At 34.4% G+C, this 14,299-nt stretch overlaps 1 protein-coding gene across 2 annotated transcripts in view; it reads left to right on the forward strand.

The window, feature by feature from the left end:
• Miga1 (mitoguardin 1) overlaps positions 1 to 14,299 on the forward strand; it is an 80,612-nt gene that overhangs the window by 747 nt on the left and 65,566 nt on the right. For both annotated transcript variants that reach the window (XM_026409738.2, XM_026409745.2), the window contains exons 2-3: positions 3,492 to 3,605; positions 13,690 to 13,867. In XM_026409738.2, coding sequence (XP_026265523.1) covers positions 3,507 to 3,605; positions 13,690 to 13,867 — 277 coding nt within the window. In that variant the 5' untranslated portion in view covers positions 3,492 to 3,506. The remainder of the gene's footprint in view (positions 1 to 3,491; positions 3,606 to 13,689; positions 13,868 to 14,299) is intronic.

A 14,299-nucleotide genomic window follows, 5' to 3' on the forward strand; every position in this document is an offset into this window, starting at 1 on the left:
TCTTCTAAGAGTTCAGTTGTATAGATTTATGTTTCACGTCGGATTTTCATGATATTTAAGACTTCCTTGCTTTGTAAAGTCAAAGTAGAATTTTAGGATGTGTAAATTCAGACTGTACATTGATTTTTGGTAATATTTTAGACTCCTCTTACAAATTTGAATAATCATGAAACTGCTTTCGTGTTTATTTTAACTATACTTCTGAAAGCAACTAAAATGTTTATAGTTTTTTAAAGTTAGTTAATAATCATTAAACTTAAGAGTCCACTTCTGCAGAGATTTTCAACTAAGGGAAACAAAGTATCAAGAATGCAAAAATAAAGATTTGTCAGAATTCTTCAAGAGACTTACTCTGCAGCAGGTTGAAGTGTTTTTTATTTTATTTCTTATCTGCTTAAAATTTTGAAATGCTTTATTGTGGAAAATTTTGAACTACTCTCAGGATTTGTTCTTTTTTTTTTTTTTTTTTTTTTTGCAGTTCAGTAACATAGATCCAGAATCTATTTAATTAGTAAAAATGTTCAAAAAAAAAAAATCTCCCAATAACTCTGGAGGCTGAGACAGAGAATAGCAAATTGGAGGCCAGTGTCAGCTTGAGATCCTGTCTCAAAATTAAAAAGAGAGAGAGAGAGAGAGAGAGAGAGAGAGAGAGAGAGAGAGAGAGAGATGGGGGTATAAAGTACCCCTGGGTCCAATCCCCAGTACCAAAAAAAAAAAAAAAAAAAGAGTCAATTTTTAGGGGAGGGACAAAAATAAATGTGCTTTCCCTCCCTTTTACAGTAAATATTTTAGTGGGTTTTGGATGTGCCTTCAGAGCATCATTTAGCACAATATCAATTATTATAGAAAAAGAACAGCCATGGTTCCTTCCCAACCCTCCTACATTCCTGACCTTATTTTCCACAGAAATAATTTTCACTGGCTTAACTGTTGGTTCATGATTTCCTCTGTATTTCTCAAATTATTGTGTAATATTACAGTTTCTTGGCTGGAATAATATACTTCAATAAAACTAATTATACTGAGTCTAAAAGTAATTAAAACATGGGTAGGGGGAATCAAGGGTACATTGCAGTGTGACTAGTAAGGATTAAGGTATGTATCGGTAGGAGTATCCTACCCTGAGAAGTGTTACTGTGTTTGATTTGAAAGGAAACCACTACTTAATCAGTGGTTTTAACACTTCTGAAAAGAGAGTTAGTACAAGGGGATGCTCTACTGGAGTTTAGAAAAAGCACAGAGATATATGCAGAAATAAAGGACTTCAAGGAAAATATAGCAAAAAAAAAAAAAAACTTCTATATGGGGATCATTGGTAATTTTTATTTTCTCCTCGAAAATATACAGCACTGTCCAAAGAAAAGAAATACTAAATTTGGCTGGTATAAATATCCTGGTCACCAGAAAAGATTACTCTCTTGTTTACTAGAGAAGGTTCTCATGTTTTTTTCTTTTTTTGAATGAAATGTTCCTCAGGACCCTTTGATTATGCTCACTAGGCAACCTTTTTTGACTGATTAACTTAGCTTTCTACAATCTTCTTTTTTAGAGTATGTTTTGTAGCATGTATAAATATTTTGATCACTAGATGAGTATTTCTCAATGATAAATGAATGCATGTGACCTTTAGTGGATGTTCAACTGTATACACCAATAAAATTGAGTTTCCAGGTCTATGAAGCAGAGATCCAGACCATGAGAGCCCTCATGTTCTTATGAGGGGCCTACTACCTTAAGGACCTCTCTGAGTGACATCTGCCTCCTTTTTAAAAAATCTGACTTTTGGGGGGCTGGGTTTGTGAGTCAGAGATAGAGTACTTGCTTATCACATGTAAGGTACTAGATTCAATCCTCAGCACCACATAAAAAAAATAAAGTTACTATATCCATATACAACTAAAACTATTTTAAAAAGCAAATAAATAATAAAAATCTGACTTTTTGTGACTGGGTACATGGTTCCTCCCTGGAGTTCCAGCTACTGGAGAGGCTACACACTTGAGTCCAGAAGTCATAGGTCAACCTGGGCAACCTAGGGAGACCCATCTCTTGGAGGAAAAAAAAAAAAAAAAGTAAACATCTGATTTTCCCTTCAAGAGAAAGAGCACACATTAAAATAATATCAAAAAAGCATAACATGTATTTGGTATTTCTTTGAAAAAATTTTTAAACGAATCAGTAGAGGGATAAATGCAGGAGTTCTGAGTTAGTGAATTCTGAGTTTTTTTTTGTTGTTGTTGTTGGTACCAGTAATTGAACTGGATTATGGAGCCACATCCACAGCCCTGTTTTGTATTTATTTAGAGACAGAATGTCACTGAGAGTTGCTTAGCGCTTTGCTTTTTGCTGAGGCTGGCTTTGAACTCATGATCCTCCTGCCTCAGGCTCCCCAGCCACTTGGATTACAGGTATGCCACCACCTAGCCCAGCTCTGAGATTTTTTTTCTAGCTCCAGAAGTCTGTTTCAGATTCCATTCAGCAACTCCCTACCTCAAGTCTTATGTGAAGGAAATCAATAGGAAGAAGTAGATTTTAAATTATTATCTAAAGTAGTTTTTTGTCTGTTTGTTTTGTTTTTTGGAGTACTGGTGATTGAACCCAGGGTCTTACACATATTAGACAAGCACCATACCACTGAGTTACATCCCTGTCCCTTTGAAATAGGATCTCACTAAGTTGTCTAGGCTGTCCTTGAATTACCCATCCTTGTGCCTCAGCCTCTCAAGTAACTGGGATTATAGGTATGTGTGACTGTACCAGCTAAGTGCTGATAAATTTATTTACTCAGAGATGAGAGAATCTAGAGCTTGTAATTTTCTAAGGAAAATTTACTACCTGAATTCAAAGTTTAAATCTAGATAATTTTCTTTCTTTTGTTTTTGTTTTGTTTGATACTGAGGATTTAACTCAGGGACACTTTACCACTGAGCTATATCCCCAGTCCATTTATTGTTTGTTTATTTATTTATTTATTTATTTATTTATTTTTTTAAGTTGTAGATGAACACAATATCTTTATTTATTTTATGTGGTACTGAAGATTGAACCCAGTGCCTCACACATGCTAGGCAAGTGTGCTACCACTGATCTACAACCACAGTCCCCCTAGTCCTTTTATTTTACATTTTGCAACAGATTCTCATTAACTTGCTATGGTCTCTCTAAATTGCTGAGGCTGGCCTTGAATTTTCGATCTTCTTGCCTCAGCCTCCCAAACTGTTGGGATTACAGATGTGTTCCACTATGCCCTGCTATAGATCATTTTCATCACTTCTGGGCCTTTTGGCTAAGATTAAGTGCAAATCTAGCTTATTTTCTATTTTGATGCCTTGATGATTAATAAATATAATAAATATAATTTCAGCTCAATTGTAAATGATAAATAATTAACTCCCCTAGAAAAGGCTGGTAGTTTTAATTTGTAACTTTCGTTGGCAAAGTAACCAGGAATCTTTGTGACTAATAAGTTCTTAATGTTTCAATTAATGTAGATTACAAGAGGAGTCATGTCAGAAGAAACAGTAAGGGAATCACAGTTTTCCTTGAAGACAGCAGCATTAAGAGTGTTTGATCTTCCTCTGTCTTGGTACAATTCTCTCTCCCAGGTAAACAAAAGAAGTAAATACATAGTTGAATGATAAGTTTATTGCTCAGAGCATATTTTGTTTCCAGTATTTCAGTTTCAGTTGGGAATTTTACTTTTTGATACTGTGAATCAAACACAGGGCCTTACACATGCCAAGTAGGCATTCTACCCCTAAGCTACATCCTCCAACCCCTGAGGTTTTATATGGTATTTTTCAGAATGTTTATTAATATAAAACCTACTTGATTTGTATTATTTCCTGTTTTGTTTTTGGTTTTATTTAGTTACTAAAAAATGCATAACTTAAAATTGTTTTTTCTATCTTAAGTGAATTTATGCAGTCTATTACTATTATTTTCAAAAGACTTATTCTCACCATTATAGTCCTTTTAACTGTACTATAGTAAAAAGACATATAATATAAAATTTGCCATTTTTGACCATTTTTAAGTATATAGTTCAGTAGCATTAAGAATGGTCATGTTGTACAACCAATTTCCAGAACTTTTTCATCTTGTAAAACTCAAAACTATAATTATTTGTCAATACTTACCCATACCTCTTGATGCTCTTGGCATCCAGTAGTCATGTTATGTCTTCATTTTCATTTGCCTTAAGTATTTTGTAATTTCCCTTGTGATTTCTTCTTTGATCCATTGGTTGTTTGAGCGTGTGTTTAATTTACACAATTAGGAAAGTTTTTAGTTTTACCTCTTAGTGATTTCACTTCATCCTGTTGTGGTTAGAAAAGATAATTTTGTATGATGGATGTCTTTTTAAATCTATTAAGACTTAATTTGTGGTCTAATATCTGGGCTACATGGGAAAATGTTGTACATGCATGTGAGAAGTATATATATATATATATATATATATATATATATATATATATTGATGTTGTTGAATAGAGTGCTCTTTATGTTAGAGCTAAGGGGTTTATTTACTGTGATAAATTTTTTATTACTCCTTCTTTTTTTTTTCTTTAACACAATGCCTTTATTTTTTTTTTTAATGTGGTGTTGAGGATCGAACCCGGGTCCCTCCCATGCTAGGTGAGCGCTCTACCGCTGAGCCACAATCCCAGCCCTACCCCTTCATTTTTTTTTTAGTTTTTTTTTTTTTGTAGTTGTAGATGGACAGAATGCTTTTATTTTATTTATTTTTATGTGGTGCTAAGGATAGAACCCAGTGCCTCACACATACTAGACAAGTGCTCTAACACTGAGCTACAGTCTCAGACCCCCAGTAGAGTGTATTTTGACATATTATATATACATGAAGTATAACTTACTCTAATTAGGATCCCATTCTTGTGCTTGTACATGATGTGGATTTTCACTCATAGTGCATTCATATATAATCATAGGAAAGTTATGTTCAATTCATTCCACTCTTTCCTATTCCTATTCCCCCTCTCTTCCCTTTATTCCTCTTGTCTAATCCACTGAACTTCTGTTCCCCATCTTCTTCTTATGTGTTGGCATCAACATATTTATATGGGTTTGTCTCTGTCTTCTATTCTGTTCCATTGGTCTTCATGTCTGTTTTGGTGCTAATACCATTGCTGTTTTTGTTACTGTAGCTCTGTAGTATAATTTAATGCCTGGTATTATGAAGCTTCCTGCTTCACTTTCCTTGCAAAGGATTGCTTTGGCTATTCTGGGCCCTCTTATTTTTTCTAAATGAATTTCATGGCTGCTTTTTCTATTTCTATGAAGAACATTATCAGAATCTTAATAGGAATTGCATTAAATCTGTATAGTGCTTTTGGTAGTATAGCCATTATGACAATATTAGTTCTGTCTATCTAAGAACATGAAAAATCTTTCATCTTCTAAGATCTTCTTCAATTTCTTTCTTTAGTGTTCTGTAGTTTTCAGTATAGGGGTCTTTCACCTCTTTTGTTAGATTGATCACCAAATATTTTCTTTATTTTTTGAGCTTATTTTGAGCTGATTCATCATTGGTGTATAGGAACACAATTGATTTATGGGTGTTCATTTTATATTATGCTACTTTGCTGAATTCATTTATGAGTTCTAGAAGTTTTCTGAAGGAATTTTTGGGTCTTCTAAATATAGGATCATGTCTTTGGCAAATAGGGATAGTTTGAGCTCTTCTTTTCCTATTTGTATTCCTTTACTTTCTTTCTTGGGCCTAATTGCTCTGGCTAGAGTTTCAAGGACTATGTTGAATAAAAATGGGAAAAGAGGGCATCCCTGTCTTGTTCCAGTTTTTAGAAGGACTGCTTTCAATCCTTTTAGAGTGATGTTGGCCTTGGGTTTAATGTATATAGCTTTTACAATGTTGAGGTATGTTTCTATTATCCCTAGTTCTTCTAGTGTTTTGAACATGAATGGATACTGTCTTTTGTCAAATGCTTTTTCTGCATCTATTGAGATAATCATGTGATTCTTGTCTTTAAATGTAATGATGTGGTAAATTACGTTTATTGATTTCCATAAGTTGAACCAACCTTGTGTCCCTAGGATGTACCCCACTTGATCATAGTGCATTATCTTTTTATTATGTTATTTGCCAGTATTTTATATGTGATTTGCCAGTATTTTATTAAGAATCTTTGTATCTATCTTCATCAGGCATATTGGTCTGAAGTTTTCTTTCCTTTAATGTGTCTTTGTCTGGTTTTGGTATCAGGATTATACTAGCTTCATAGGCTGAGTTTGGGTTTCCTTCTTTTCTTTTCTATTTCATGAAATAATTTGAGGAGGACTGGTGTTAGTTCTTCATTGAAGGTCTGGTGAAACTCAGCTGAGAGTCCTGAGCTTTTCCTTTTGGGTAGGCTTTTGATGGTGTCTTCAGTTTCATTGCTTGAAATTGATCTGTTTAAATCTTTGGTTACTATTTCTATGGGATATTTTTCCTTTCACTCACTTTGGATATTGAGACCCCCTGAGATGGGGTCTCAATATATTGCCCAGGCTGGTCTCTTACCTCCTGGGCTCAAGTGATCCTCATGCCTTAGCCTCCTGAATAGCTGGGACTACAGGTGCACACCAGCAAGCCTGGCTAAAAACAAAAGATGTACATATTAAAAGTTGTACATATTAATCAGGTATCATAATGTTTTGATGGCATGTATACACTGTATAATGTTTAAGTCAGGTTAAAACTCTTTCCTCAAACTTTTATCATTTCTTAATGGTGAAAACATACAAAATCTTTCCATCTTGCTTGTTTTTTTTTTTTTTTTTCTTTTGTACTAGGGATTGAATCCAGTGGTGCTTAACCACTAAGCCACATCCCCAGCCCTTTTTATTTTGAAATAGTCATGCTAAGTTGCTTAGGGCCTTGCTAATTTGCTGAAGCTGGCTTTGGACTTGTGATCCTTTTTTTCTTAGCTTCCTGAGTTGCTAGGATTATACGTGTGTGCCATCATGCCTGGCCTTTCTTGCTTTTTGAAACATGTAATTGTTGTCTGTGGTCACTCTACAATAGCACACCAGAACTTCTTACTCTTATCTAACTACAACTTATTACTCATTGATCAATCTTTCTCTTTCCCTTCCTTTTTCTCTTCTCTTCCTAGCCTCTGGTAAACAATGTTCTACTTTCAACTACTAAGCTATCATCTTTTTTTAGATTCAGCATATACAATCTTTCTGTGCCTAGTGTTTCACTTAATATAATGATGCCCAGTTTCACCCATGTTATTATTATATGAAATGATAGGATTTCATTCTTTTTAATGGATTAGTAATATTCCATTGTGTACCACATTTTCTATAACCATTTATCAGTTGATAAGACACTTAGGTTGTTTTCATTTCATGACTGTTGTGAATTATGCTGTAGTAAATATGGGAGTACAGTTGTCTATTCAACATACGATTTATTTCCTTCAGATATATACCTAATAGTGGGATTGCTAAATCATATTGTAGTTCTGTTTTTAATTTTTTTAAGAGAGAGAGAGAGAATTTTTTTAATATTTATTTTTTAATTTTCAGCAGACACAACATCTTTATCTTTATTTGGTGCTGAGGATTGAACCCAGTGCCCCGCACATGACAGGTGAGCAGGCTACTGCTTGAGCCACATCCCCAGCCCCTGTTTTTAATTTTTTTGAGGAAATTCCATACTGATTTCCATAATCGCTGTACCAGTTTACATTTCCACCAACAGCGTGCAAAAAGTGTTCCTTTTTCTCTACCCCCTTGCTAGCATTTGTTATCTTTTGTCTTTTTGAAAATGTTCTTTTGGGCTGGGGATGTGGCTCAAGTGGTGGTGCGCTCACCTGGCATGCTCGGGGCACTGGGTTCGATCCTCAACACCACATAAAAATAAAAAATAAAGGGCTAGGGATGTGGCTCAAGCGGTAGCGCGCTCGCCTGGCATGCGTGCGGCCCGGGTTCGATCCTCAGCACCACATACCAACAAAGATGTTGTGTCTGCCGAGAACTAAAAATAAATAAATAAATAAATATTAAAAAATTCTCTCTCTCCTCTCTCACTCTCTCTTTAAAAAAAAAATAAATAAATAAAAATAAAGATATTGTGTCCACCTAGGGCTGGAGTTGTGGCTCAGCCGTAGAGTGCTCGCCTAGCATGCACAAGGCCCTGGGTTCTATCCTCAGCACCACATAAAAATAAATAAATTAAATTAAAATATTTTTTTAAAAAAGATATTGTGTCCACCTAAAACTAAAAAATAAATATGTTTTTTTAAAAAAGAAAATGTTCTCTTTTTTTTGGAACTGGGAATTGAACCCAGGACCTTCTAGTTCTACCTTGAACTGCATCCCCAGCCATTTTTAATTTTTTTATTTTAAGACAGGGTCCAAGTTACCAGGGCTGATTTCGAACTTGTAGTCTTCTTGCCTTCAGCCTCCATTAGTTGCTAAGATTACAGAGATCTTAATTGCACCTGTTGACAATAGCCATTTTTACTGGAGTAAGGTGTTAGCTTACTGTAGTTTTTTGTTATTGTTGTTTGCTTGCTTATTTTTTCATGCTGGAGATTGAATACAGGGCTTCATGTAGTAGGCAAATGCTCTACCACTGCACTATATTCCAAGTCCCTCATTGTGATTTTGATTTGCATTTCCTAGATGATTCCTAGTGTTATTTATTTTTCTTTTATTTCTTTGTTTTTGTGGTGCTGAGGATTGAACATCCAGGAGCCACATCCCCAGCCCTTATCTTTGATGAAAGTTCTTGCTAAGTTGCTAAGGCTGTCCTGAACTTGCAGTCCTACTGCCTCAAGTAGACTCCCAAGTAGCTGAGATTATGGCCATCTTTTGAGAAATGTCTGTTTAGGTCTTTCATGTTATATTTTGTTTTCTAGTCCTGAGAATTGAGTCCAGGGCTTCATGAATGCTTGGCTTCTGCTCTACCACTGAGGTACACCCATAGCCCTATATTGTCCATATTTTAACTGAGTTGGCTTTTTTTTTATACTGATGGGTTTTTGTTGTTGTTGTTGTTGTTCTAAGTAGTTATACATGACAGTAGTGATACTGAGTTTTTGAGTTCCATACCCTGGATATGAGCCCTTGTCAGCTGTTAGTTTGCAAGTATTTGTTCTGTACCATAGGTTATCTTTTCCCTCTGATGATTATTTCTTTTGCTATGCAGAAACTTCTAGTGTGATGTGATCCCATTTTGCATTTGTTTTATGCCTTTCAGGTCTTGACCAGAAAACCCTTGCTCATTCCAATATCCTGAAACATTTCCTTTATGTTTTTCTGTAGTCATTTCATAGTTTCAAGGCAAAATGGAGTGGCTCTTCGGTGCACTGATTTTTGCAACTAGTGTAACTGATGAGAGATAGGGGTCTAGTTTCATTCCTTTGTGTGTGGATACCTAGTTTTCCTGGCACCATTTTGCTGAAAACATTGTCCTTTCTTCTGTGTATGTTCTTAGCGCTTTTTTAAAAAAACAGCTGACTGTAATTGTACATGTTTACCTTTAGGTTCTCTATTCTGTTCCATTAGTCTGTGTGTCTGTTTTTAATGCCAAAAATCATTCTGTTTTGATTATGACAGGTTTGCAGTATATTTTGAAGTCAGGTAGTGTAATGCTTATGGCTTAGTTCCTTTTCCTCAAGATTACTTTGGCTATTTGGGGGTTTTGTGGTTCTGTACAAATTTTAAGATTGTTTTTCTAGTTATGTGACGAATATCTTTGGTATTTTATTTATTGCATTAAATCTGTAGATTGCTTTGGGTAGCAAGGTCATTTTAGCAATATTTATTTCTGTTAACATAGAATGTTTTTCAACTTTTTTGTGTCCTCTTCAAATTTTTTCACCTTTAAAAAATTTTCTTTGTCCACTAAGCCACATCCCCAACCTTTTTTCTTTTTTGTTTTGAGACAGGGCCTCCCTACGTTGCTGAGACTGTCTTTAAACTTGTGATCCTCTGCCTCAGCCTCCACACTTACTGGGATTACAGGCTTAAACCAGCACCCAGCTCATCAGAGTTTTATAGTTTTTGTTGTAGAGATATTTTCTCTTTGGTTAAATTTATGTTTAAGTTTTTTGTATTTTTTTTGATAGCTCTTATAAATCAGGTTGCTTTCTTGATCTCTATTTCAGGCAATTAGCTATTGACATATAATAGTGCTGCAGATTTTAAATTTTGATTTTATATCCTGCAAATTTCTAAATTGTTTATTGGTTCTAGTTTTTTGGTGGAGTCTTTGGGGGTTTTCTTTATATATGATCACATCATCTGCAAACAGTGACAATTTGACTTCCTTTTTGCCAACTTGATTGCCCTTTATCTCTTCTATCTGATTGTTCTGGCTACTGTATTGAACAAAAGTGGTGAAAGTGGTTATCCTTGGCTTGTTCCAGATCTTAGAAAGCTTTCAATTTTCTTTTTTTTAGTAAATATTAGCTGTTGGCTTATTATGTATGGCCTTTGTTATGTTGATATATATTCTTTCAAAACATCCTTCAGTGTTTTTGTCATTAAGGGGTGTTGACTTTTATCAGATGCTTTTTTTGCATCTCTTAAGATGATCATGTGAGTTCTGTGTTTCAATCTGTTGGTGTGATTTATTTTGTTTATTGATTCATATATTTTGAGCTATCCTTGCATCCCTGGGATGAACCCCACTTGATGATAGTGAAAACAAAACTTTTGTGTGTGGTACTGGGGATTGAACCCAGGGCCTCACATATTCTAGGCAAGTAGTCCACCACTGAGCTATATCCCTCACCCTTTTTAATTTTTATTTTGAGACAGGGTCTTATTAAGTTACCCAGCCTGGCCTTGAATTTTTATTACAGGCATGACCATCATGCCTGATTTTTGTATTTCTTTATGATTTAACCTTGCTAAATGAGGCTAGGAATATAGCTCAGTTGGAAGAGGGCTTGCCTCCCATGCACAACGCCCTGGGTTCAATCCCTGGCACCACCAAAAACAAAAACAAAAACAAAACAAAACAAAAAAAACACCCTACCAAAGGGTATGTGTCCATAATTTGTCCTTTTGAGTTATCAAATGTGTTAGCTTGTAACTGTTCATAATAATCTATAATGATTCTTTGTATTTCTGTGCTGTCAGTTGTAATGTGTTTGATTTTATTGGAGTATTGCTATGGATTGGATAAGTATCCCTCAAGAGTCCATGTGGCAAAGGCTTGCTTCCTAGCCTTATGGTGCTTTTGGGAGGTGGTAGGGCCTTTAGGAGGTGAGTACATATGAGAGGTCTCTGTCTCTTGACTTCCTTTTTACCAACTTGGTTGCCCTTGGTATGCCTTTGAAGAGGACTGTGGGACCCAGTTCTTTGTTCATGTTCACTCCTCTGACCATGAAGTGGTTTTGCTGCTACCATGATCTGCTGCTTCACCCAAAGCAATGGGGCCAACTGATCATGTATTGAAACCTTAAAACTATGAGCCAAAATAAATCTTTTATATATTTATTATCTTAGATATTATCCATATCTTAGATAATGGAACACTAACTTAAGTTTTCTCTATTTTTCTTAGTCTGTCAATTTTATATATCTTTTGAAAGAACTAGCTCTCTGATGGCTTTTTAGTATTTATGTTTTCTTTCCCCCTCTATTGCATTTATTTCTTGTCTGATCTTTGATTTTTTTCCTTCTACTAATTTTGGGTTTGGTTTGTTCTTGTTTTTCTTATTCCTCGAGATGTGGTGGTAGGTGGTGGTTGTTTTGTTGTTGTTGTTGTAATTGAAATCTTTCTTCTCTTTATTTTTTTTTTTCAGTACTGGGCATTGAACCCAGGGGTGTTCCACCACTGAGCCTGAGCCACATCCCCAAACCTTTTTATTTTTTTATTTTGAGACGGTCTTGCTGAGTTGCCCAGGCTGGCCTCCCAAGTCACTAGGATTACAGTGTGTGATACCTATTCTCTTTCTTGATGTAGACATTGATATCTATAAACCTATCCTACTGCTTTTGCTACTATATCCCATGTGTTTTTATGTTGTTTCTTCATTTCTCCCCCCAGGAAATTTTAAATATTTTTTATTTCTTCCACAGTCTATTGGTTATTCAAGAGTAAGTTGTTTAATTTTCATGTATTTGTATTTTCTGAAGTTTTTCTTGCTCTTGATTAATAGCTTTATTGCATTGTACTCAGAAAAGATGCTCAATATGATTTTAATTTTTAAAGATTTGTTGAGACTTTTTTTTTTTGGTCTATCACATGATCTATCCTGGAGAATGTTCCATGTACTCATGAGAAGAATGTATATTTCAGATGGAATGTTCTGTTAGGTTCATTTGTTCTAGGATACAATTTAGCTCTATTTTTTCTATTTTGATTTTCTGTATGGATGACTTGGGTTCAAGAAGTTGAGAACCAGCCATTTGTCTGACTTTATTTTTTGCTATGAGGTTGGTAGTGACACTTTTTCCAGCTGTGTTCCAATCTGTTAGCTTTATTTTATAGTTTCTCTGCATTTGAGATGAATAGTAAAGTCTGTCCCCTGAGAGAAAGTTAATTACTTCTTGATATGATATTAGTACTTAGTCCTCATACAACTGTATCTGTCACAGTGTTTTGTAATTATTTGCCAATATATCTGTCTCTACTGTGAGTTATTATACTATTTGATGGAGTCAACATCTGTGACCTCTATATACTAAATGTTTCCTAATCAGTGGTAGACACTTAGTATATGTTGAATAGAATTACAAGAAGATTTTAATTCATAGCACATTCTTGGTACTTTGTAAGATTCAGAGTATCTTATTTGAGTATCAGATATTTGATTTGTTGAATAATTCATGAATAAAATAAATGGCTTATTTATATGGTATTTAGAAATTGAGTTAACTTTTGTTGGCTTAGATTTCCAGGTAATTTTTTAAAAATTGGGTCAGTTTAAAAGTTTGATTTATGGGGGGTGGGTAAGGAAGAATGAATGAACTTTGGATTGGGCAGAGGGGAGTGGGGGGAGGGGAAAGGATATCGGGGTGGGAAGGATGATGGAATGAGACAGACATTATTACCCTATATACATGTATGATTACACTATACTACCAGTGTGACGATGCACCATGTACAGCCAGAGGAATGAGGAGTTGTGCTCTATTTGTTTATAATGTGTCAAAATGCATTCTACTGTCATGTATAACTAATAGAACAGATTTTTTAAAAGTTTGATTTAGGGGCTAGGGTTATGGCTCAGTGGTAGAGTGCCCACCTACCATGCATGAGGCACTGGGTTTGATCCTTAGCACCACATAAAAATAAAACAAAGATATAGTGTCCACCTAGAACTAAAAAAATAAATATTTAAAAATAAATAAATAAAAGTTTGATTTAATCATTTCTGTAATAAAAAATCTTGTTTGATACAGCTTTAGTTGCATGGTTTAATTATTACTTGCTCAAAATAATTCACAGGGTTGAATTATTTTGTTCTCCCAACTTTGGGGCCATATTTTTTATTTGAGAACCTCAGAAAAGTGAGTAATAAATTATTATATTAAAAATTTTCTTTACATCAAACTGTTATTTGTAAAAGAGTAAAATTGTATTCTCCTTGTAATATTTATAAGTAGTTTAGATAAAGAATGAATTTAGTATTATGCTTTTATTTTTATTGGACAAATAAAAGAGATTTTTTTTCAAACTAACTGCATCTTTTCCAGATCAAATTTTCGCCGGTAGCTAAAAAGTTGTTTGTTGTAACTGCAGTGAGTGCTATATCTGTAGTTTTTCTGGCCCATCACTTTAAAAGAAAACGTGGAAAGAAGAAAGGAAAAGTATTACCATGGGAACCAGAGCACCTCTTACTGGAGTACACTAAAAGAGCAGCATCAGACAAAGGTATGTGAAAATAGCTGAACCAAGTCCACAGAAGAAATTTCTTGTGTAAATCATGCATGAAATACAGGGATTTCAGCATTTCAGTCTTCAAAATTTTTTCCTTAATATTTAACTTGTAAGTAATTAAACATTTTAGAAAGACTAGAAAATATAGAAAAGTAAACAGAAAAAATTAAAATCACTTGAAATTCTACTGCACAGAAATAGCTACTGATTGTGCTTTAGTGTGTCTTTCCATTTGTATTTGTACCTAATTATATTGAGGTATAAAATTTGCTGTTATCTATAAGTAAATTTGTATTAAGAATAGCTTTCCAGGTCTATAAAAATATATCTGTACTATCATTTTTATATATAATTTAGGTTAAATTTGTACAAATGTACCCTAATCTATTTAAGCATTTCCATTATTGTTCATTGTCGTATGTTCAT

Source organism: Urocitellus parryii, chromosome 11 (genome assembly GCF_045843805.1).
Source record: "Urocitellus parryii isolate mUroPar1 chromosome 11, mUroPar1.hap1, whole genome shotgun sequence".
Classification (NCBI taxonomy): Eukaryota; Metazoa; Chordata; class Mammalia; order Rodentia; family Sciuridae; genus Urocitellus; species Urocitellus parryii.